The sequence below is a fragment of the Stenella coeruleoalba genome, assembly GCF_951394435.1.
Source record: "Stenella coeruleoalba genome assembly, chromosome: 9".
In the NCBI taxonomy this organism is placed as follows: domain Eukaryota; kingdom Metazoa; phylum Chordata; class Mammalia; order Artiodactyla; family Delphinidae; genus Stenella; species Stenella coeruleoalba.
The window spans coordinates 71,607,819-71,634,958 of record NC_137155.1 but is presented as its reverse complement, the minus strand read 5'-3'; the positions used below and the strand labels follow the sequence as shown (position 1 = coordinate 71,634,958).

The 27,140-nt window shown below is 34.9% G+C and overlaps 2 protein-coding genes across 17 annotated transcripts in view; one reads left to right on the top strand and one right to left on the bottom strand.

Annotated features, from left to right (window-relative positions):
• LOC307192094 (uncharacterized protein) overlaps positions 1-27,140 on the top strand; it is an 868,937-nt gene that overhangs the window by 140,182 nt on the left and 701,615 nt on the right. The window lies entirely within an intron of this gene.
• On the bottom strand, positions 235-26,800 carry LOC307191746 (uncharacterized protein; the record flags this gene model as incomplete). The annotated part of the gene is given in 5 exon segments (XM_079931946.1): positions 235-1,090; positions 1,094-1,308; positions 1,734-1,957; positions 4,291-4,434; positions 26,721-26,800. Coding segments are annotated over 5 exon segments (981 nt in total). The 3' UTR covers positions 235-772.

Here is a 27,140-nt window from a genome sequence, read left to right as displayed (position 1 = left end):
AAAAAAAAAAACAACAACAACAAATGAACAAGCATGACAATACAGAAACAGACCCATAGATACAGAGAACAAATAAGTGGTTGTCAGAGGGGAGGAGAGTGGGGGAATGAAAGGAAACAAAAGGTAACTAACTATGTGAAATAATGTGTGTGTGTGTACATCACATTGTACACCTTAAATATATATAATTTTTTGTCAATTGCACCTCAGTAAAGCTGAAAAAAGGAAAAAAAAAGGAATAAGAAGACTTTAAGTATTATTTAGATTGGGACAGCAAAACACAAAGTTCTTTTGACTTCTCTATTTAAGAATATGACAGTGTTGAAGGGAATATATATGATATGAGAGAAGATAGGAAAAATTGTGAAGAAAACAAAGAAGAAAATGAGGAGGGAAGTGCCATGGTTGGAGATTGGAGCCTGTGGAAAGAGGCAAGTGGGAAATTCCTTAGGGCAGATGGTTAAATATCTTTTAAGAAAAGGGATTTCTAAAAATCAAGTTTGTTCTATATGCATACCCAAGCTCTCAATTAAGTCATTACCAAAAAAATTACATATACAAAACATAAAATTAAAAAAAAAAAAAGGAAAAGTGAGAGCCAGCACGTATAAACTTTTTTTTGACTCAAAAGTTATTTATTAAACTTACAATAAAATACTTTTCAATGCATTAAAAAATTGCAAAATAATTGATGCATTTTTCAATAAAGATACCAGATTTAATATTTACTGACAAGATAAAGATACGTTTAATGACTTGTTCTATTTCAAGGTCACCTTATTGAGCGATACATCATGAAATCAGTAGTTGTACATGTAGGAAATTTACCAATGGAGCTCTCTTCCACGGGTGTGTATATTTTAATTTGTCTCATGTGGGTATCTCTTCCATTCTGATGATTGGCTAGAACAGCAATCTGCATCATGAATGTACGAGTTGGCTTCTTATGATTATCAGTTAAGGGAACGTGAATCCAGCCACTTGGTTGCACCAATTCAAGTTGCCGGATTTCTTGAAGATTATGAAAATTATTTCCTACTCTGACTGAGATCTTGCTTGGAGTATAGCTTTCATCAGATTTGTAGTCCGCCTAAATACATAATGTCTTCACTGTTGTTTTTCTTCTGAATTGGATGTTCACTAAATGAGGCTGGGAGCCATCTGACTGCCAGTAAGTTTCTAGATTGTCATCTCGTAATTGATCCACTCCAAATCCTGGTTTGCAAGATGAGAGAGCACATATAAACTTCTGGTATTCTCTGGAGGGTGTATTCAACTCTCTGTCCTGCTGTAGCACTGTCTTCCAGTCTTATCATAAAACTGGATCACCAGATCACATGGACAGTTTGTATACTCTCTCGGGAGGATGAGATGTTTCTACAGTGTATTTTGGAACCCCATCAGTAGAGACCTCTGATTCATTGAGGATTCCAGAGAATGCCAACTTGAAACCTAAAAACAATTACAATAAATTTGAGGAACTTCAGTATTAATTTAGCATTGAATCCCATGACCTGGATGCTACTTCCCGAAAAATTTTGGCAAAGAATGCTTATAGTATTATCCTTGTGGTTGGAAACTTCTCAACAAAGCAACACACATAGATGAAAGCAATGCTTTGATGGACTTTTTGAGAAGGATTCAGTTTCATCTCCATCTATGACTACATGCCTAGAATCATATAAACAAAGACTTCACAATTTAGCTGATGTTCCAAGATTGAAATTAGTTGCCTTGGTTCTCCTTGTTGAATCCCAGAAGATGGGCTGAATTCAGGAAGCACTGTGCCTTTGCACTGCTGAAGCGTGCTTTCAGTGTGTCCAGCAAAATGGTCCCAGAACACCAGCAGAGCCACAGAGAGCTGGAAAACACTTTGGGGCTAGTAACGAGAACCTTTAATGATTCCTCTCTAAAGTCCTCTTTAAAATCCTCTCTAAAATCCATTTTCTGATCCTTACTGTCAAGAAGAATAATGGGTAATGCATCTATACCTATATTTGGTGGAATATAAATTTTTCTCCCTTTTATTTAGGTATAAAACAACCAAGTTTTAGCACAGGTATTTTTTTGTAGCTATGGCACTTAACAGTTTTTTCACCATCATTTGAATCAGTTTGACTTCCCAGTGAGTGATGTACAGCAGACAAATACTTCACTATACCTGAGAGTGAAATTAAATCGACTAGCCACACACTGCTAGCTCTAAACTTGGAATTCTTGTTGACAATAAAAGATTACAAAATATCTTGCTTCAGAGCCTATGGTAGATAATTTCAGATATAATCATTTTATGCATTGTCCCCCTTGAGGCTCTGAAATATTCGCAGTATCTCTCCACACAGTCTACACTAGGACACAAGCACACTCACTCATTGCTCATCTAAGTTAATATTTCACTCTTGTTTCTTTAGTCTAAATGCCCTTCCCCTAAATTTCAAGTCTCATCCCTTAAATCTGGGCTGTACTGCTCATTCTTCCATACACTCTTTTCCTCATTCTCCTTGTACTTTTCTCAGAATACTGCTTGCACCTCTGTTTGGCTTAATTTCCTTCAACAAGGTATTTGTTGTCTGTTGGAGGCAGATGCAAAGCTCCTTGTAAGCAGATTCTCTCTCATTTATCTACTTTTCTCTGCAGCTAGCTTTGAAATATTTGGTGATCTGAATAGAAAAAGGAGCCCAAAATTCAGACTTCCATGGAGAACTAGTGGAGAAAAATATCCAGTTACTCTGCATTTTTTGTATTTTGTATTAGGAGTTTATGGAGAAAACTCCTAGAAAAATCAGACAGGGAAAAATACTACACTGAGGCCTATGCCGTAGTGCTTCAATTTCATACGTAGGCTCTAACTGTGTGGAAATTTGCTACAGTCTCTGAGTAGCAAAGACTTCCACAATGTGCACAAAGGTTTTGACTAATTGGACTGAAATGACAGGTTACTTTAATTGAACAAGTTAGATATCATTTTGAGCTACACTCTTATTTGGTGTCTAGAGAGCCAATAACAAAGGGAATTGACTGAACTTTTCAACTTTTCACTATTTATTTAGACACTGTATAGACATAGCCCAAAGGAAATCTCTCCCAAAATACCTCAAAGAATTTTTTCTTCAACTGCATAAGATCATGAGAAAATAAAATCCCTCTGTTCTCAAATGACACTTTAAAGTTATGAGTATAATGTGGGGAAATCAGTTCAGCCATGGATTATCAAAACAACAGAAATATAAAACAGGTATCAATTTATAATATTTGCTGAAATAAATTGATTCAAACTGTCAGCTAGGTTCTTTGACACTGAAAATAAAATACCAAACATACTAAAGTAGAAACTTAGCAATGAAAAGCCTGACCCTCCCTTTTTATGATATTATCTTACTGTGAATTGAACTGATTGATAAATTAAGTTCAATTTGGCTCATTTTGCATGAATTCACTCCTGGGTCAAAAGAGTTTTTAAAGTTTTCTCGCACCTTTTCTACTGGCCCATATTTTTATCCTTTGTAGAAACCATTCTGCAGTTATACCGAATTGATTCTGCTGAGCTCCATAGCAATGGCTTTCTATCACTCTGTTCCCTTTGAAGAGAGCGGTTTTTCTGACATGATCTGGGTCTTGGGTGAGATGAGTGCATCTCTTCTTTTGTTGGTTGTCAGAAAGTCTCATTTGTGTGACTAGTTTAATACCAAAATTAAAAACTTAAGTAGTAAATGGACTGGGGGAGATTCAGGTGCAACAAGTTAAAAAGAAAAGCAGTAGGCTTTAAGAGCGTATGCATGAAAGAGCAATGTGCCAGGATGGAGTTGTGTACCTCGATGGATGACTGCCATCAAAAAGCACGCATCCATTGAATGCTGCCATTGTATGTCGACCCAAGCTGTGTTGAAACACTTTCTGCTGAAGTGTTCTGCCCAGGGTGGTGACCTGTGGTCCCCTAGGTTCTAAGCTGTCCTATGGATAGAAATACATTTCCTGTTTCCCATATCCCCCGTCTCCCCACCCATATATCAGGGATTGGTTTGAAAGAATGAAACAGAGACCTTACAGATGCTTAAAGACCAGAAATTCTATCAAGGGGAAAAAGAAATGGAAAAGAGAAGAAAGAGAATAAATCCCCAAATCCCTGCACATGCAAAGCTTTCTTATTTTTTTTTTCACACTTCTAAAGTGCCCATTCAAAACCACATGAGTAAAAACGAAGTTGTGTGTTTTTCACATCCTTCAGAACAGGCTAAGGGATGAAAATGAGGGTGAGTTCCCTATAGTCAAACATGCCCAGAAGTAGCAAACTTTGACTTAGCCACAAGCCAAATAAACTGCTCCCGAATAATCGGGTCTTGGTTTAAATCCATAGAGATGCTCTTTTCATGAATGTGAGGTGGACTTTCGATTTCATCTCTGGGACAAAGTTTGAAGTTATTCTGTGACTCTGGCCTAGAAAATGAAGAAAACCCTTGTAACGGGATGGCTCATGTAGGCTTATTATGAGTGTGTGTTTAACTCCCTCATGTGAATTGTATTTTGAATCATTACCACTCAAGAGTCACAAGGTTTCATCTACTTAAGCTCAAGATACCCGTGTGGAAAAGCATTCTAAACTCAACTCGCTGGGCAAATACCACTTTAATACTTGAGTACTTAAATACAAATATTATAACAGAAATTAGAGCTTTCTGGTTTTCTTGACTTGTATCACATTAAATTAACAGACACAGTAACAGATCTACATTACATATCAAAAGAATAACTTTTTAGAATTCATATCCGAGGGAAAGAGACAAAATTTAGTTTTTATGTCTTTTTACAATGGGTAGAAAGGTCCCTGAGACAGAAGGATAAGATGAGCTCTCATCCTAGCATATGATATAAAATGGATCTGAAGAAGTAAAAACATAGATGCTTAATGAACACTGAAAGCATGAGTGACACCAGGACTCACGTCTAATTTATCTCTTTCTTTTCCCTGGACTTAGTATATTGGACTGATAAACTTACCTCAAGATGGATAGTTCATAGATAATTTCATCCCAAATCCCACCATTACAAATGGATTTCAAGCCTTTAAACTTTCCACTGTCCCCTGAACTTGAAATTTTTCAGTCCTACTTTTGTCAGAGTGATAAATCTTTCTGGATGTATCTGGAAGGAAATTTGCTTTAAAATTTAAAATTTGCTTTAATCCCCTGTGGTCTGCAATAAGGTTCTGAAAGGGAAATACCAATATACCAGGTCAATACAGGAATGAAAATTTTTAAAGTACCAAATCCCAGCATGCATGTTCATAGTGAAAACCTAAATGACCAAACCAGGACTATGTTTTTTTTCTAGCTCAAACAAGCTCCAGTAATGAAACATCTAAAGCTATATAATAAAAATGATACTTTGTTATGGAAAGAGAATGGCTGTGGAAGTTTATTATTCTGTAGAATTTTATCTTCAGTAATATTTGTCTACATTTGGCCATGGAGCATATGAATTTAACCATTTGTTAAGAAGAGTGGAGGTTGTCTAATTTGAGGCAAATGCAAACGTAGCAATAATATTATTAGTAAGGGGAGTTTATTGTGCAAAGTATATTTTGAAAAATATACAGATAACTGCTAAGGTCATTGGAGAATTAATAAATTCCAACCCTAAATGTGCATGGGATGGTCTTTTACATGAATGTGTAATGCTCTTAATTTAATAGCCTGACATCAGCAATGGAAATAACAATGTTTATTCTGCTATAGGGATGTAGTAAAGCCTAACCACAGAGGCAGTATTCACAGTTTTAGAAAGGATAAAATAAGAGATCAACACCAGTTTTGTCTTTTTAGTGGCAGGGATTTTGCTTCTGATAAAAAATAGTTCCCAGTTTTCATAAGAGAATTCCTTAATTAATAATTTCTTGCTAAAACAGATACTTATAAATGTTTATATTATATATGTAAAAAATATATGTACATATATAAAGCATTGTAATAGTGGAATACCTTCTTAAACAGTCTTATCTTTCCATCTTCTTTGTTCCTTTGTGTCAGAAACTAGGAGTATCCTGTTAGGTATGTCACTATTAGTTCTAGAAGTAATAACATTGTCCTTATTCACTACAGTAAGACCTCTGTGGTAACAGTGCTAATCTTAACCACTGACCAGTATAAGAATGCCACCCTCTATCTAGGGCCATACCTTCTATCCAAGTATATATACGATCAAACAGCAGTAACCAACAAAAGATCAGTATAATAACGACCCAAGCTATATTTCTATGGCAGAATCATTTTTTGTAACTTTGAAAGTTCAGTTATCCTTTTTGGTTAAAATTATGCAGCCCTTAAATAACTCTGAGTAAATGGATTATGTGCCATTAAGAGGTTTCTTGAAAGTTTTCATTAGCTACGAAATAAAATAGCTTTAAGCTTTAGAATGTTCTACTCAGTTGGAGACTCTCATGTCTTTCTGATATTCTTGTGACAATTTCTATTCTAAGTGTCAAAAACAACTCTGCTATCTGGAACAAGTCGTGTAGTATTCTCTCCTTTTAATATTCTAATCGTGAGGTGTGAAGTGAAATGGTTGCACAGTGTAATGGTGGTAAAGAAGTGGAGTGTCAATGAGACGGGGAAGGTGACAGACTCGGAATAGGTCCCTGAGGTGCTCTCCAAGTGCACTGGATAAAGATTCCCCTGGGAAAATTTTCTCATTAGTTCTCAGACACAGTTCAGTAATTCAATAGCGCGAGGTTACCATTAGTCACAAGACCAAAACATGTTACTTTCCATGCTTTAGTTCCTTTATTTGTATATGTCATTTTCAGACTGAAAATTATGAGCCCTACTCTCTGCAAAGGCAGTCAGGGAGTTGTTTACATACTGAAGTATGAACCATGACAAGCAGATTCTGTAGAGTTTTCTGTTAATTGTTGATGTATGAAACAATTCAAAGGGAAATAGACATTTTAAATGATTCTAATGATACTTCCCTAAACAACTGTCAGTTCTTTATACCAGAATTACTAAACATGCACACATATACACACATGTGCACATTTTCATAAGAAAATCAGGAAGCATTCAGACATGGTTAAAGAAAAGATCACATTATCAAAAACCTCTCTCACCCTTATTTATGCTACTTATAAAGTAAACTTGTCACTGCTTAAAACCAGTTACTCTCTAGTGACTATATTCTGTTTCAGAAATTGTTAACGTTCTTTCTAAAATCAGAAAATATTGAATGATTTACTGCACATGTGAATATGAAATATTCACATTTTGTACTGCAACTGAGGGGAAACTCAAAGACCGTGGCCGTTAATTTCCTGTGTAATTACTGAGAAAGATGTTAAAACACATAGATTATAATTCTGCATCTTTTCTTTTTCACTGTCATAAACAGTAGTACCTTTTTCTATCTTTTGAAAGTTAACTGCACTCCCACTCTACACTTGAAGGCATAATGGGTCGGGGGATTGTCTGCCTCGTTACTCACTAGGTCAGAAAGAAAGGAGTATACACCCGACAACCCTATTGGTCACTTAAATCCTCCTTGTTACATTAGGGAAACATTAATGAAATCTGTGAACATGAAAATTAGATGCTATACTAACAGATTGTTGTAGACTTTTGTATTTCATAAGATAACTCAGTATTTTACTTCGCAGACTTTGCAATGATAGTCATTCTTATGTTTAAAAGATAACTAGTGTATGGTGTTGCAAAAAATTACTCCATTTACTTTATAATATATATTCTAGAGGAAATATAATTTAAATGTATCCACCTAAACATCATGACAGAATGGAAGAGGAAGTTAACCTTTTTTAAATGCAAAGTATGTTTCTTACAGAAATAAAATGTGGTAAGTAAACTGCAAGGGGAAGTTATCTATTAGGAATAATGATGAGACATAGAGGAAAGACTAGACTTTTCCATATGAACTGGTAAAAAAAAAAAAAAAAACACTTCCTAATAGAAACACACTCCTATCAAAATAGTAATGATCAGGATTCCAAACAAACCATCAGATACTTCTGTTTATGTGCTACCCATAGACTTATTGTTGAATTATGAATTGTAAATATTTATAAGTGACTCATTTTAAAGAAGTTGTCAGCTGCAGCTACAGTTCTTCACCTTCTGTCATCCCAGCTATCAAGGGGGCTGACTCAATCACTTTCTTGTCAGGCTACCTTTCTTCCCTAGAATACTCAATTCCCAAAACACAACAAAATATAAATGAATGGAAAGTGCTAATGATGCATGATTGCCAAGAGGTATTAAGTTTTTAAAGGTACTTTGCTGACTAAATTTTAAATGAGCAAAATCCTGAAATTAATTTCCCAAGGCAATAATATTTGTATTTTTAATAGATGTCCACTGAAAGGAAATATATAATATTGTCTTCTGGTATGTCTGTCTTTCCTGTGGTAGGAATCATATCAGCTTTTAAAGTCCCTAGTATATATAGTTTATTCCATGTTTAATTATATGATCTACACTCATAAAAACTAGACTAATGAAAAAAACCCAACATTTTAATTAAAGGAAAATGGCTTGAAATGATAAGATTTGGAAACTGTCCTGTATTAAAGGTATATTTTAAATCTTTAGGATCAGGCTGATGTCATTTTCAACAATTGAGTCAAAATCTTTATATTTAGCAAATAATACAGAATGGTTCTCAAATCTTATCATTTCATGCCATTTTCCCTTTAAATCACCTTAAAAGTGCCACTCTGGGGGCTTCCCTGGTGGTGCAGTGGTTGAGAGTCCGCCTGCCAATGCAGGGGACACGGGTTCGTGCCCCGATCCGGGAAGATCCCACATGCCGTGGAGCGGCTGGGCTCATGAGCTATGGCCCCTGAGCCTGAGCGTCCGGAGCCTGTGCTCCGCAACGGGAGAGGCCACAACAGTGAGAGGCCCCCACACAGCAAAAAAAAAAAAAAAAGTGCCACTCTGATGACAAAAGCTGTCTTCTCTACTGACTTGATAACAATCTAAACTTGTAATTTCTTTACCATTTTTGACTTGGGTTGGTTATATTATGTTTCTGCTGACATTGTGTTTTGTGGTATGTTTTCATAACTGAGAAGAATCTTTTCTAAGCAAGAGAGATGGATGGTTCCTGAAATCACAGCTTATGAGTTCAAATTTTTAGAAACAAGTGAAAAATTTTCTGTTGTGTTTATTTAGTCATTATTTTAGAAAAATTAGGCTTTTACTTAAATTTTATGCTGTGAAGAATTGCTTATATCTATATATATTTTAGTATACACAAAAGTCAAAATCAGTAATGGAAACTTAGCAAAACAGCTGAGGACTTTTCATTCAAATAATCAGATAGTCTCATTGAAAGGAGGCCTTAAAGTAGGAAATCAGTGGTTTTCCCAGGTTATGGTATAAGTAAGCTAATGGCAATGTGTTAACCCTTCTTTAAGTATCTGTCCATTTAAAAAATCTTCTATGTGAAATAGCTCTTAAGAATCTTTTAGAAATTTGTGATGTCCTTACTATCATTGTAGTGCTGTGACTTACACATGCTCTCACTGACACTCACAAGCAAACAGACTCTATACCCACATGCAAACACATGAAAGTCAGGGCCCGCTCAACAGATGTACTCTTGTGTGGGAATCATACCACTTTTTTCTGAAACACTGAAGGCACGACTTTCAAGTAGTTTTAAATTTCAAATCAGGTTAGCGCATATTTAATTTCAACATGTTGGTTTAACACCAAGCCACACCAGACCTTTTAAAAATTCAGTGGCTATGATATAAAATTCTTCGCTGTGTTGCACCAATAAATTGAGAAGTGCAGTATAATTCTCCACTATCACTGGAACCATCGTGAAATGAAATAAAGACTTTGATACAGGTCCTCACTCAGGTGCACACTCTTTCACAGTTACATTCAAAGTGTTTGTTCACAAAACTTCATAAAAACCTACATAGAAGATGCATAATTTATGGAAGTGAGTAGTAAAAAAGAAAATCAACTCCACCATTTTCTTTCCTATTGGTCACTTTACATGCCAATAGATTAAAAGACTCTGAGTTCCTTTTCTTTGAAGACCACCTTTGTAACTGAGTTATTAAGTTTTTTTATTTTTTTAAACTAAGCAGCCAAAAGAAAGAGGCACTTGACACCTCCAGCAAGTATCTCAGTTCTTTTCATATTGTCAATAGCTCCACTGATAGCACTGTTCTTTTGACAGCTAAAAGCAGATGTGCGGGTTAAGTATGGGAGCAATTCAGATGTCCACAGTAAACTGCAGGGGGGCAGAGAGAGCTCAGAGAGCAGCAGCTTTAAAGTAATTGACTAATACAGTAAGGATATTAAAGTCATTTAGTGCCAAAAGGGAACACACTGATCCCTGACCCTCAGCCACTTTGGAGTAATCTAGTATTCAATCCAGCGTGTAATGACTGCCAGGCCTGTCAATCCTCCAGGCTCTCCAGTCAAGTGCCTGTGGCTACTATTGGCTTATGGTAAAAGGACAGAAATGCAAGGAAATGCCTCTCAATCAGCCTGTGATGTGATAATGTTATTGCTCCAGTGTATTCTATATTGTCCCCGCATAGTTTAATCTGTTGAGACCCATGTCAAAAATTGCCCGTGGTCCCTAGAGGTCTTTACTCAATCTTTCAGTAATACAAGTGGATTTGAAAGGAAAGGGGGTAACTTACTTGATGAATTGTTTCCAGCTAATATATACATACATACATATATATATATATATATATATATATATATATATGTACACACACACGCACAAAATAAGAGGTCACCTGTGGCTTAAAGGCTATCTGTGCAAGGTATAAATTAGAAATGTGCTAGTCAGCTAGTAATCTGATTTGTGAACCCTGTTCTTTTACTCCAATGGGCAAAATATTTTACAATAAAAAATATTGACACAGAAATGTATTTACATGGTGGCTGATTCATATTCAGTGCATGTGCCAAAAGGAGTTTTAACAGGGGAAGATGTCAGAGAAAATGATTTACTTGTTTCTGCCACTTTGAGCACGTAAGAGTTGGCCAACTTCTGGGAAGCTTGCATTTTAAATGAGGTATTTTGCATTTGTAAAATATAATTATTGCTACAGGCTGCAGTCGGGGAAAAAAAAAAGAACCTAAGAGAAAGTGTAGGAAATTGCCATTTTTTGTTATTTTTATTTTGCTAATTAAGGCACTAGAAATTGACCCATATAGAGAGAGACTCTAAAGTTGAAAAATCAAAATGGGATAATATTCAAATCCTATTTTATTATCTTACAAAAAGTCTTTGTATTTCTTAGTCATTCCCTCATTTACTTTTCCAAACCTACTGTATAGAATCTTTGGAAACAGAAAGCTCCAGTGATGAGAATACACTATTATTTTTAGAGAACATTAAGGTTACATAGGGGAGGCATTTTGCCTGTTTTTATTCTGTAGGAATCTGCCCAGTTCACCACTGACAAGGTGCTATACAAAATTAGAAACAAAAGTGAACATCTATTTGCTTGTAAGCTTGAAATAACTTTGGTGTCAAAAACAACTGACTTTCCCCCTCCGTCAACCTGTCCTCTTTCCATTCAGCACTGTAATTAATCAATGAGTGGTTGTATTCTAAAAACCATTCTGCACATTACCCACTTTTGCCACTTGAGATATTCTGAATTTGTGTACAATTTTTGGCAGAATATAAGAGATAGAGGAAAATCTCACTTTTGTGTTCAGTGACTTTCCAGACCTCAGGGGCAGAATGAATGCAGGAGGAATCCCATCGGGTAATTTTTCATTAGTATCCATGACAAGCTGTTTCACCACAGGCTATTGTTTTCATGGAAAGTTCAAATACAGTAGGATGGGATAGGTGTGCTATTAACACACAATGATGTGATTATTACCTATCATATATATATATGACCTTTGTCACCTAGAACATTGATACTCTTCATTATGATGTACCATTCTAGTATAAGAGGAATAGTTGGACAGCTTTAGAGTTCTTTTGCTAGTTGTCTAATTTTATGTTTAAAGTTTTCAGAGCTTTCCTAAGAGGAGAGATAGAAGGGAAAACCAAATAGGTCAGAGAATCATAGGGCTTTAAAGGACCTTGGCATTAATTTATCTACTCCTTCTACATCCTGGCATCAAGTAGCTAAGCTATTTCAGGGGAGGCTATTTTTTTTTTTTTTTTTTTTTTGCGGTACGCGGGCCTCTCACTGTTGCGGCCTCTCCCGTTGCGGAGCACAGGCTCCGGACGCGCAGGCTCAGCGGCCATGGCCCACGGGCCCAGCCGCCCCGCGGCATGTGGGACCCTCCCGGACTGGGGCACAAACCCGTGTCCCCTGCATCGGACTCTCAACCACTGCACCACCAGGGAAGCCCCAGAGGCTATATTTTATATAAAATTCTAAAATTCAGCATCACGTGTATCTGCAAAAAGCAATATGACTCTAAAGTAATAACTTGATTCTACAAGGACAACAAAAAGTCAGTCTTTATAGCTAACCATTGTATTGCAAGCTTCTTCAATGAGTTGAAACTTATTTCTTCCTACCATCTCCTTACACAAAGCAATAGTCCCTTTTTATTTATTTTTTGTATAACAACCTCATGTTCCCAATGACAGTTGTTAAATACACATTTAGTTTTCTCTAGAGTGAATGTGAGTAAAGCATCATTCGGTTTGGGTTCATTGAGTAGGTTCTCCTTTAGCTTCAGCAGAATTAAGGGCACATATCTTCATTTCTCATAGTCAGTATGTGGTTGAAAAAATTTCATTCCTTCAGCAAATGTGAAATTTCAGCTCTGCACATGGCATTATGCCAAGCTCTATAAGGGGTATAAAGAAGAATAAGATATGATCCCTAATTTCAAAAAGCTTACAGACCAATATGGGAAGTAAGACACTAGTCAAGTGACTATAGCAAACAGTTGAAACAGGAGAAGGTAACTAAAATTATTAAGCACCTATAGGTGGCCAGTCAGTCTATATAACTCCAATGAATGGACACAGGATTGTGAGATACTTTCATTCGTTAAGCTGTCCTTACTGAGGCTCGGGAAAGTCACCGTGTTGCAAAGTCAGTGATTATATTTGAAACAAGTTCTTTCTGGCTCAGGGGCCACTCTCTCCCAGCAAGACTGCATCTTTTCCATAACAGGAGCCATGATGGCCTAATTGCCCCCATTTGAGGAAAGCCACCTTACTCTTTTCCAAATTGAAATTCTGTTTTTCATTTTAAGGAAAGGTAAAACTCTGAAGGTAACCATGCCATGCAGTATATGCAAAGTGATCTTTATGTGGGCTCATCTCTTATTAAATTGATCTCTGAGTCCATGAGGTCAAAAACTATGTCTTATTTCTTATGGTAATCAGAATATACTGGGAGTTTAATAAACATTGAATTGGTTAAATGGGTGCACGGAATGTCTTTATTCTTCTCAGGCCTGGAATTTTCTTCAGATCTAGAACAACTCCCAGAGAATGAAGATAATCCCACCAATTTACAAAGTTGTAAGAAGCCATAAACTTATTAGCCATCAAAATGTTTAGCCTATTTATATTTATCAGAGTTTTTCCCATACTTTTAATTAAAGCATGAGGATAAGAAGGCAGAATACTTGTGTGTATGAAAAAAGTATTATTTTCTGGGACTTTTATAATTCCATATTTAATGGCAGAATTGTACCAGCAGGTTAAAATCAATGGATGATTAGTCTACTAACCAGTTATATCTATATTTACATTTCTAAAGCTACTGGCTTAGAAGCTACTATTATTATTAAGAGCCATTATGGCAACCTACAGAGCTTTTTTTGAGCCTTAAAAATTATGAATATCTCTTTATTCTTTCCCTTTAACCTGCCCTTTCTTGTTTTTTAAACCTTTTACTGTAAAGTATAACACCCATTCAGATCATTTGCACAAAACATAAATATATAGTTCAAAGAGTGATCACAAGTGAGCATCTGAGTAGTCACCAGGCAGGTCAACAAATACAAAATTGGCAGCAAACCAACAACATCCTTTGGACCTTTGACAATTGCTACTTCCATCTTTTTTCCTTCCTCTTTTCCAAAGGTAACCACTTTTCTGACTTCTAACTTTAAAGTTAAATTTTGTTCGGTCTTTATATACATGGAATCACTTTTGTATCTGGCTTCTTTCACTTAACATTATATTGGATAGATTCTTCATTGTAGTTGTATACTTCAGTAATTGAGTCATTGTCATTGTTGTTATCTATTTTATGAATACCACTTGACTAATTTATCTGTTCTACAGCAGATGAACATTTGGGTTTCTAGTTTGGGAATATTGCAAATCATGCTGTTTTAAACACAGTGTGTGCAGGTTTTTTGGTTGTGTGGATAATTAGGAGTTGAATTAGGGTCATAAATCAGGCATATCTTCAAAATGACAAAATGATGCCAGTTTTTCAAACAGGTTGTACCAGTGTATTTCTTCACCAACAGTATAAGAGAGTTCCTGCTGTTTTATATCTTAGTAGAGATTTGTGTTGTTAAAGTCATTAATTTTAGTCATTCTTTGGTGCATGTAACAGTATCGCATTGTTGTTTTAATTTGTATTTCCATGGTTACCAATGAATATAAGCACATTTTAATGTTTATTGGGTAATATCAGTAGATTTTGCAAGTTGCCTTAAAAAATTGCACTTATATCATCAACAGTATAGAATGCATATTCCCTCACACCCTTAACAGCAGTGGGAACTATCAAACTTTAAGTGCAAACAAACAAAAAATCACATTATTACCATGATGCATTTCTTTTGTTATGGCTGACTTTGAGCATAGTTCTGTGCTTGTTGTTTTTTTTCTTTTAACCATTTTTGCCATTTTTTGTGTGATATTTACTGCTGTCTTTGATCATTTTTTTTTATTGGATTATTTTATTGATTTCTTAAGGATTCTTACAAATTTACTAAGATTTTTGTCTATGGCAAATATTTCCTTTAGTTTGCCCTTTGGTTTGGCTTATCCTATCTTTAGCCACACAAAGGTTTTTGTTTTTATGTGGCCAAATTTATCAATCTTCTTTCTTCATGGTTTTAGGGCTTTGTCTATATTTAGGATGGCCTTCTCTACTCAAAGCACCACAAATTATTATTTTTTTAAGTAACTAATGATCTCTTCTAGATCTCTTATGGTTTCAAATTTTACAGTTAAATCTTTGATCTAGGGGGGTTATTTTGGAGTAAAATAAACCCAGAAGCATTTATTGTTCCTTTTTTATCCCTAAATGGCTAGCTAGTTGTCCAAATACTATTTCTTAATTAATACACTATTCTCTACTGATTTAAATTGTCAACTTTGTCATTCACTAAATTCCAATATACACTTGAATTTATTTCTGGACTTCCCACTTGGTTAAAACTTTCTGTCTATTCCAGAACTTAATTATGAGCTGTTATAATTAAATTTGTTTTTTTTAATGTGTTTTAATAATAGCTTCTTTTTCCTTTCAAAATGTTTTAGATTTTTTACCTTAACATTTTGGATGAACTTTATTAATTAATTAATTATTTTTTTACATCTTTATTGGAGTATAATTGCTTTACAATGGTGTGCTAGTTTCTGCTTTATAACAAAGTGAATCAGTTATACATATACATATGTTCCCATATCTCTTCCCTCTTGCGTCTCCCTCCCTCGCACCCTCCCTATCCCACCCCTCTAGGTGGTCACAAAGCACCGAGCTGATCTCCCTGTGCTATGCGGCTGCTTTCTGGATGAACTTTAATATCATTTGTTGACTTCTCACCAAAATTTGTGTAATATTAAATTTACATTATACATTAATTGTTGGGAAAATTGGCCTCTTTGCAGTATTGAGTGTCCCCAAGCCAAGAATAAGATGTATTTTCATTTACTCAAATTTTCTTCTCATTCCTCTTCTATTTACTTTTTCTAATTTGCCACCTTCGGCAAAGAGAGCTTAAGATGGCCAATTGGATACATAAGCCACTAGGTTTCAAATGAAAAGATTTAAATAAGCTAATTTAATAACTAGCTCGTTACTGAATGTCATATACTTAACAAATATTATAGTTTAAAAATGCCCTGAAGTTAATACGTACATTTGTATAAATATGTTGCCCTGTATGTATTAAATGAAAATGCACTGTTTCTCTTATAATTAATTCTCTGGACCCACCAGAAGTCAACTTACATGTATAGGCATATGTATACCCATGTGCATATGATGTATGCTAGTGATCTTTATACAGGTGGAGAGAGGGATTCAAGGTCAAAGTTATATATATTTATTCAGATATATCTCTGATTACATTTAAGATGCAATACCAACAGTAACATAGAGAAAATTATGTACCTCAAGTAAATATTAAAAGTAATATTTTTTCTATGTGGTACAAGTTTGTAATAAATTAACTATAGAATTTAGGAGTATTTTTCCTCAAATAAAAAAGCTCTTATCATGATCAAGTTGTTATTTTTTATTGAAGTAATCCAATATCTGAAGGCCTCATATCCAACCAATATGGTAGCCTTCTTTTCCACAAGAAGGCATGGTCTGGTTGGATAGCAGTAGAGTTGGGTGAAGTTGTATGCAATCACATCAGTCTATCAAATAACTAGAAGGTATGTGCTGAATGCTTATCATGTGTTTACTTGAAATATAACAGCAGATGAACTGCATATTAACCGACTATAAAGGGAGGTCAGAGCCATGAAAATTGCTGTGGGCTGGAAAGGAGGAAGACGATTTCATAAATTAAGTAGGATTTATAGAAAGTCTTTTAGATTTCTTAAGAAAAGAATGCTACGTGGAAATGGGGAAAGTAGGACATTCCAAAGAAAGAACAAACTGAGCAGATAAGAAGTAGTGATCAAAATGTTTGAGAGATGGAACATGGAAGCTCTTGAAAACCCTCCCTCTTTTTATGTTTTATCTACAACTCTCCAGTTTGACAACTTTCGACAATAAGAGGCTTAAATTTTGCAATGCTGTTCACCTTCTATTTGAGTTCAAAATATGCCTCCGTAAAAGATCAGGCATTGTTGTGATGCTTACAAGCTCTAAGGAGCATCGTTGCTGCGTCAGTTCTCCTTTTAGACTAATTCTATTCTCCTTTTACTCAGAAATCTAAGAGCTCACATGCCAGCTACCCAAGGGGTTTTGTTTTTGTTTTTTAGTGAACTAGTACTAAAATCCTAGCCTTCTGCTTCACAGTTGAAAGTAAATAATTTTATCTTACACCATAAAACTGATTTCTCCTGCACTATTCCTTCAGGTACATTTTAATCTAATAGAACCATTTTGTAAACATATGAAATGGCAGTGCAGTCTTCTCCAAGTTGGATTTCAAACACATACATGTATATACACACATGCATAAATACACACACAGACGTATACACATGCACACTTCTTTATTACCTCAGAATGAAAATGCAAATGAATTTATTAGCCTAAGAGTGGCACCGAATGGAAATTTATGCACATACATTTAAAAAACAGAACCCTTGAAAATAAAGCAGTTGCAGCTATTAATTTTCCTCTTTGACAGTTTTTTAAATTCCTCTAAAAAAATGAAACAGCATGAATACTATCAATATATCACAACAGCCACATTAGGTTTTGTGATATACATCATAATATAAAGAGCACTATTAGAGCACAACCTGGGAACCATTAAATCATTCTAAATCACTGTTACATTCCATTAGTGTCAATGGTGAAACCACATAATAGGCTTTATTACAAACTTCACCTTGGTAGGCCATTGTCTCTAATAACCACTTCTCTATGATGTGGTATCATACTCAGAAATCCAGGGAGATAATAAAGGCTCCCTTATTTCTTTTTTATTGGATGGGTAAAGTTAAATTTAGCTGTAAGTAAAAAAAATCCTGAAGCTTTGTTCACTAACTGCGAGTTGCTGCTATTTGGACAAAAAAAAATTAGGCAGGCTTTGGAAGAACAGTTTGAAATAAATTTAAAACCTGGCAATGCTGAGGCCAGGGTAGGCTGGGCAGTGCCAGCAATTACGATGTCATTTTTGAAATGCAGTTTAGCACGTTTGTGCACCTCTTTACACTTTTGTTCAGGAGCAGAGTATTGATTATAGAAACACTGTAAGTTTCAAACCTGCCCTTTCCCTCATTCTCCCCTGGTTTGTGCTGTACCCTTTTAAAAAGTCATTTGGGCACTTTGTTGAGGTGAGGCTGGTAAGGACTTCAGCTCAAACTGAGATCAATTTTCAAATGTTTCAGGGAGAATTGTTGTACAGTGTTCTGTGCCCCTCTTCTTTACAAATAGAACCATTTATTCCCCTCCCCCTACTACGAATTTAGTCATAATCCCTTCACTCTATTTCTTAGATACACTTATAAATATAATCTCACCACAAAGATTTATACTACACGATAGACACCTTTGTTATTGGCTAAGGATGTTTTAGGATAGGATAAAATAAGTGAAATTCAGATGCAATTGCATAAATGAATAATAACGAATGGTTGAAATAATTCATCATTTAATAGACTACCAGATCAAAGACAAAATTCTTTATGTTCTCTCTGTATTAGTTTTGATACAAAATTCTTTATATTCTCTCTGTATTAGTTTTGATAAATTGTAAAGTGTTTAAACAGTTATTGATTCTAAATAAGTACATTTATTTTTGTAAAACAACAGTCTATCCTCTGCCCATGAGCTTTGAATAAGCCAGTTTAGGGCATTGAAATAGATTATTATTCTAATGGCTCCACTTTGCTTTTGGTCCATTCTTTAGGAACAGACTTAAAAAAAAAAAAACAATAATACTACATGTGTCCCTATGATAAGATGATGTTTTAAACTTAGGAAGAGAAAGCGATAAGGCAAAGAGGAACAAATAACAAATACATTAAGGGAAGTAGAAGTCACCAGGAGTTGAATACTTCAGAAGGATAAACAAATAAAAATCATAGTGAGGAATCTGGTAGATGTACGTTTATGTGAGTTATCTAATAAAAGGGACAAAAATAAATAAATTTGGAAATCATAAAGTAGATAAAGTATAAGAAATACAGAAATCTGGTCTCGTACCTGGTAGACTTATTTAATGTATCCTCATGCCATGAAACACTTTTAGATTTCTCTGTTAATAGTGTTAGATTTCTTTATTAATTTGCTTACCCAAATCAGATATACCAGATTGAATAAAACATGTCTCTCCATCCCTCCAATTTCTCTTCCCTTCCGTTTTCTTCTTCCTCTCTGTATCTCTCTACCTGCCTCCCTCACTCTCCTTTCCTTATATTTTTCCCTCTGTCTCCCTCCCTTTCCCTCTTCTGTCCCATCTCCCTCCTGTTAGCTCCCTTGCCCTCTCTTCTTCTTTCTTTCCTTCCTTTTTAAAAAATTAAGTCTTTTTCAGTGCTGGTTTATGCATAATATGTTTGGAAATAACAATGCAGGAAAGTGTTAACATAGCACTTCATGGAAGGAAAAATAAAAACCTGAAGTATTATGGCTTTTTTTATGAGGATTCGAACAGAAAAAAGAATAAGCTTGATTTGCTGTCTCTGTTGCCTAAAGAAAGTCTTTTAGCTAAAGCCTCACCTCTGACCTTGTTTTCCACTTTCAGGGTATATTGTATTTCTCTTTTTTGTTACATGTCTGGTTTGCAATGTCATTGATGTTCATAGGAAAGAGAGAGAATTGCTGTTTGAAAAGTCCATGCTCTGCTTTATGAAGGCTAGCTTTATTTTCTATTTTTGTGATATTTTCTTTTTTTGCTTTTGAAAAAAAAAATCATGATAAAGGTCAACTCTTAAATACATTGGAAAACTTACCTGAGTCAAAATTACAACATTTAAAAAATAATAGATGTTATCTTCTGATGTCAAATTGGCATATCAGACTTTATCACTTCAGAATTGAATCTCAAAGTGTCATGAATAAACTGGTATCAGAATTAAAAGGAAAACATTGTTGATGTTTGTTCTAAAGCACTGGTTTTAGGCTTCAAATGGGGAACACACTAGGTTTGATTTGTATCACACAGTTATCCGACAGAGTAGTTGTGTCTTCCAGATCAAAGAAAAAAAAAAAACCCAAGTCAAGCCATATATTATTGCTTCTTAATTTCATTTACCTTCTGATTCCAGAGAAGATTTTGCTGAAGGCTTAGGAAGAGTAAGAATCTACAGGGAGTGCTTCACTTGTGGCTTTGCCTAATTCTACATTCCTTCTAAATGGAAATGGTGACGGTTGGAAAGGTGGGGGGAAAACTTTGCGGTAGGATCATACTATGGCTAATCTGCCAGGATCAAATAACCTACTTATTACTGAATAAGCTAATCTGTTTTCCATATTCTGTACATCCATTCCAATTTTAAGAAACAGTGCTTAAGGAATCTGGATTAATATGTGATTGTAAAGCCTGCATGGAAAACCAAGAAAAGCAATGCCATTAAATACTCTTTCATAGACCTGGTGTGTATTTTGTGCGATTTTTTTGCTAAATGCATATACATTAAGATTTATAGCACTGCAAATCCTGAAACATCCTGCAAATTGTATACAGATTTAGAAAAGTAGACTTCCAGATCGGGCATTGGTTAATCAAATATAACTTTTTTCTTATAACTTTTTATAGTGACTGATTTTGAGAGTATAGTTTTGATATTATCCTGTTTCTGTAGATGCTATACATTTCACTTATTTATGAAAATAATTCCCTTATCGTCTTCACTTGCCCAAATAAAATGTAGGGTCATTTTCTTTAAACTATCACATAAATATACATGGATTTTCTTCATGGGAATGATTACTTCACATGGTTTCCCATATAACCTTTACACATTAATGTATAGGATATTTAGAAGTCTGTAACTTTTTGGAAATTATAACTACAAGCTGAAAGATTATTTTTCCTTAGAAGACAGCCAGTAGTATTTCATTCAGTTCATTTATGACAGTATGTTAGAAAGCTGCCTGCTAAACCACAGATCTCATCCCGTTAACTCACAGATTCCTATAACCTTGAGCTATTCAGATTTCAAATGGCCAAGTGAAATGTCCCTACCTTGCATTTTTAAGTAAATACTAAGGCATTTTAAGAAAACAGAATTGTTTGAGTGCCACAATTATTGTGAACATGTGGACAAATGAGACTTATTTGATGTAAAATGTATGGGAAGAAAAAAGTCACAAACATGTCATAGTCTAAACATAGTTTAGACTAAATACTAAATATATTTTTCTCAGTTTCTCTGTTATCTTCTTAAAGATCATCCCATGAGAGGTTCCATTCTTCTTTAATAAGTTAATTGAAAGTGTAGTTTTAAATAGGGGAGTTCAGTTAGAAACGGAGAAGGAAACAATGTGAAGCAAACATTTATTGAAGGTTTGCTAAGCAGTAGGCACTTAATTTTCTATAAATATCTTATTTAACCACTTAACTTTATGAGGGATGTGATGGAAATGGTGTTTCCCATTTTTTTTTTAAGTGATTAAACTGAGAACCAAAGTTTCTTTCTCAAGGTAATATAACTAGGTCTTGAGTTTAGATGTTATAATTCTACTGAATTAAATGTAACACAATGGCTCCTGCCTCAGGGAATGTTTCATTCATTCATTCAGCTAATTTTATTAAGGGTCTAGAATGCCAAATACTCTGTCAGTTTCAGAATACAAGCCTGTGAATACAACTCAGTGCCAGTCCTCAAAATTAGCATATTCTATGTGGGAGAGAGGAACCCAAATAGAAAAGTTCAATTTAGTATAACAAATGTTATGATAGAGGAACACATTCGGCACTGTGCTACCAATATATTGGGGGCGGGGGAAGTTGTGTTCTTTGTTGGAGAAGCAAGTAAAATCTTTCTCAGAAGAAGGAGTACTGGCATTGAGCCCTATGAGAAGTTAGCTTAGTGGAGCTGTGGGTCAGAACAGAAAAGCAGCCATGTAATAATAAGGAGTCAAAAAGAGCAGAGACTATTAAGAATTTTAGTGAGATTTGATCTTTCTGTTGTGGGCATCAAATAAGTTGAGACCTTTGGCTGTATTTTAACACAAGTGTAATCAGTGGAACGGAAATGATCATGGTTGATTTTTATTTCCAAAAGATTCCTCCCGCTGCATGTAGAGCAGAAGAGGCGATAGTGAATGCAGGGAGACCAGAGAGCTACTACAGTTATTTAGGTGACAGAAGAAGAAGGACTCCAGGATAGATTTTTGAAGTGGCATAGGAGGAGTTGCTGATAAATTACTTGTGGACAATAAGGGAAAGGGAAAAAGAAAATCAAAGATGAGTGTATCAATTAATGTTTGGAAGCTTAAACACTAAAATGACTCTTTAAGTTGCAGTAGTCTTTTGAAAATAGAGTTTTCAGGAGTATCCTAACTTTTACTTCCTGAAAGAGTAAGAGAATGTAGAAACTTTTGTGGTAACAATTTGTAGAGCTGAATTATACTAAGACTCATTTCTAAGGCTGTCATGTCGATTTGTTTTCTGTGGATTTTGAGATCTGATTCAAAAGGCGTGTATTAATCACATGACAACACATGAGGAACGGACGGTCTCTTCAACAAACGGTGCTGGGAAAAGTGGATATCTGCTTGGAAAAGAATGAAATTGGACCCTTATCTTACCCCATATATAAAAATCAACTCAAAATTAATTAAAGATTTAAATGTAAGATCTGAAACTGTAAAACTTTTGGAGGAAAACACAGGGGAAGAAAGAGCTTCTTGACATTGGTCTTGGAAATTATTTCTTGGATATAACACCAAAAGCACAGGCAATAAAAGTAAAAATAAGTGCAACTACATCAGGCAAGTTATCAATCAGTCATTCAACTGATCAGTTTATAGTTTGTTTTTGTCTCTTCTGATTAACAAAGCAAGGTTCCAAATCAGTTCATAGGTAACGGAACTCCATGTACACTTAGGTGAAGTCATATGACCATCACTGTCCTTTTCTCATAGCAGCCTTGGACCTGGTTAGGGACAGAAGGAAACACATGCAGAAATGAAATAGTCAAGCAATATACAATAATAGCTTCTATTGACTGAACATCTATTATGTGGGACTACATCAAACTTAAAAGCTTCTGTATAGCAAAAGAAACAAAATGAAAAAGCAACCTACAGAATGGGAGAAAATATTTCCAAGTCTTGTATCTGATAAGGGTTTAGTAATATAAAGTACTCATACAACCCAAGAGCAAAAAAGAAAAACTGATTAAAAATGGACAAAGGAGATCCATATATGTTTCTCCAAAGAAGATATACAGATGGCCAACAGTTAGAAAAGATGCTCAACATCATTAATCATCAGAGAAATACAAATGAGACTCCAATGAGGTACCATCTTACACCTGTTAGAATGGCTATTATAAAAACAAAACAAAAACACCTACAAAAGACGAGTGTTTGCAAGGATGTGGAAAAATTGGAACCTTGTACAGTATTGGTAGGGTTTCAAAATGGTTCAACACTATGGAAAACAGTACAGAGATTTCTCAAAAAAATTAAAAATAGAGCTACCATATGATCCTGCAATCCCACTTTTGGGTATTTATACAAAAGAATTGAAATCCTGATCTCAGAGTGATAGTAGCACTCCCATGTTTGTTGCAGCACTATTCACAATAGCCAAGATATGGAATCAACCTAAATGCCCATCCATGGTTGAATGGATAAAAAAAATGTGGTATATACATGCAGTCGAATATTATTCATCATTTAAAAAGAAAGAAATCCTGCAATATGCCACCTCAAGGGTGAAACTAAGGACATTATGCTAAGTGAAACAAGCCAGTCACAGAAGGACAGATATTACATGATTCCACTTATATGAGGTATTTAAAATAGTCAAACTCAAAGAAGCAAAAAAAACAAACAAAAAAAAATTTGAATGGTGTTTACCAGGATTCTAGAGCTCTGCTGTACAACATTGTGCTATAGATAAGAATGCTATATTGTACACTTAAAAAAATCTGTTAAGAGAGTAGTTCCTATGTTAAGTATTCTTACCACAATAAAATAAAATTAACAACAAACAAACTTCTGAAGAGGTCATGATTATTTAATGTTCAGTTGCAGGGCATGATGGGAGTTGTAGTTTTCAGTTATTCATATGTGGTTTGTGGAGCATTATCTAGCCTTGCAAAATTCCACTCACCTGTCAAAAATATCACTTGCCCCAGACAAATGGTTGAATGCAATTCTGCAAGACTGATTTATATAGAGCAGTGGGTGACAACCAGTTGCAATTTATAATTTCTTGGAAATAGCGCTACAACTACAGGTCTCCTTCCTTCTTCCTACAGAAAACATCCAGGCATACCCATAAGGTTTTTGGTAATATAGTGAAGCTACCAGCAGGTAAATAATTACCACACACTGAGCATCATTGTAGGTATTAATAGTGGTTGTCAGGGCACTTAAAGTGTGCACAAAACAGACCCAAAGAAATTATATACACAGGCTATACTCTGAATCAGACTCAAAAGTAGATAGTTCTGGTTATAAGAATATTTAGGGAGATTTTTAAAAAATGCTTAGGATGACAGAATTTCATTACTGGATTGGGGATTACCCTTTTATTCTTTCTGAGAATAAGCAATGATAAATGGAAAAATGCCAGACCAAAGCAAACTCATCTTTAAATGATGAAGTGAAAAGAACAATGATGATCAAAAGCCTTGGTGACTACTAAACAAGTTGCAGTTTGTCCCCCGGAGAGCTATAATGGGCTTTACTTGTCATTAGGAGGAAGATTAAGTGCCAGTGGTTTGGACTTGGTTAATTATACACTCAAATCCTTTCAGTATATCACAGAAGCCAGGCTTTTTGCCTTTGCATATCTGTATTGTGGCTCTTTGGATTGCTTATTGGTTATTTCTCTTGACAACTTGAACCTGAACATTAAATCCCATTGGCAACAACTATGTGTCAAGAGCAAAAAAATAAAAAAAAATAAAAAAAGATTTGTATATTTAGTTTTCATTATAGAAGTGTTTGTAGTTGAAAAAAATATGTACCTGTCAAGTTTTCAACATCTCGCTGGGGATGCAATGCTGTTGTGATTTCAGAACCTGGCTGACAAATTCACGTTTCAGTATAAAGACAAATCAAGGGTTTTTCTTCCACCCCTCCCAACTCCTTTTTTAATTCTTTTTTTCTTACCGCTTTGACAGTCATACATAACAATTTGAGACCTAAGTGCCACTTTGACGCACTATTCCATTATTAAGTGGCACAGTCACTATAGACTAGATGATGGGCCTCTACTAAAGGCATTGTGAATTAAACAGCTTTCTATGATGGGAAACTGAGTGGTCCAAAGAATTCTGAAATATTAAAAAAAATAATTAAAAAGTCTTTCGGAAACATCAAAGTATATAAAATAATCTCAGGTAGTAAATGGTAAACTATGGAAAACAAAATATTTTTTAGCAGAATAGTTAAAGTTTAGAGGAAACATTAAATACATTAGCAAACATCCTAAACCCCACAATTACTCATTTCAAATATGAGTGCATGATGGGTCTTGAGGAAAACTAAAGAGCAGCATGAACCTATGCAGACTTTAAGAGGGGAAGAAATGAATGTTTATTATGTGACAGTGATTTTACACCATATTAATAGAAGAATATTCTAAGAGTATTTCTTTATACCTAAAAGGTAAAGTGTCCACTCAAGTAATATTGACTTAAAGTACTTAAATTAATTCTTTTGTCAATATCTCTACAGTAAATCAATACACCTAGAATTAAACAGCAGTTTTTGCCAGAAGGCAGGCTAATCTTGGTAATTTTTAGTTACAATTCATTAATCAGTTGGTCAGAATAAGGAAAAAAATAAAAACAGAGCAGCAAGAATTTGATAAAGATGCCAAATAATAGAAGTTTAATATTTCTTCACAGGTTCTTCTTTTAATTCAGGGATTCAGGGAATAAAATAAATCAAAAGCTACACTGTTACATATCCCTATTTTAGCTAACAAAATTAAGTAAGTACTTTTTCTAGAAATATATTAAAAACAAAATTTTGGGGCTTATTGCACTCCAGGATATAATGGGTCCCCAAATATTTTTTTCATAAGGTTATTAAAGGCAAAGGCATTATTTTACAGACATTGATCCTGTGATATGTCCTAGGGCAGGGTGGGGGAAAAGACAAGAAGAATTGAAAATTCTGTTAATCCATATAGTTCTGAAATATTTGCCATAACAGTTATCTCTTTATGGTTTTGACAACTCAGTCAAACTGATGAGAATCTGAGGATGTGAATTACAATTTCGGTGCTCAGTACTCCAAATCTGTTTTTTCTTTCTTATTTTTCTGCACTAGAGAGACAAAATTGAATTACTACTTTATCCTCTTTAACTGGTAATCCCACAAAGCAAGAAAAAAATACATCAAGGATAAAGGGGGTGTTTTATACCTTTTATAGTGTGATGGTAGAGAGCTTTGGCTCTGTGAAATAGCAGTCAAAAGTAAATATATTGTTTCTGATGTACTTGAGGCTGAGTCATTTAAGAAAGATAGAAAAAATGAATTTCATCAGTTTCCCACTTTACACTTCTGAAGTGCTAAAGGAGTTAAAAAAAGAGAGAGAGAAAAAAGTAATTATGGGAAATAAAATTTTCTAAGTTACAATTCCTGGCCCTTTGCTGATTGCAGTAAATTATAAATTATGCAGTCAATGTAGGCCAACAAAAGAAGACATCTTCAAATCTCAGTCAAAGATAATTACTTAAGTCGGCTGAATGTTCCCTTTTCATAGAGTGTGATCTCTTTCTGACAGCTCACACTGACAGATGACCTTCTCGGCATCGTTCTTATCCTTCGGATCATGAGCAGTGTGCCTCTCTCCCTGAATATCTCTATATATTTGTGACACTAAGCTTTCAAATACAGCTATTGACAAATCAGAACATCAGTCTAAGTGCTGGTCTTCCTATCACTCACAATAAAGTAGCTATCACTTGTGGTGGTGTAGAGCAAGCACATCTCTGAAAAATGAGTTCTCACCAAGTGCTAATTTGACACAGCTCGCTTGCCTTCCCATAATTGCTCTGTCATTGTCAGTTGGCAGTTCGGGCTCATTCCTGGAAGCTGTGCCGTACAATTGGATACAATTACTCCCATTTACCACCACTATTATGCCACTGAT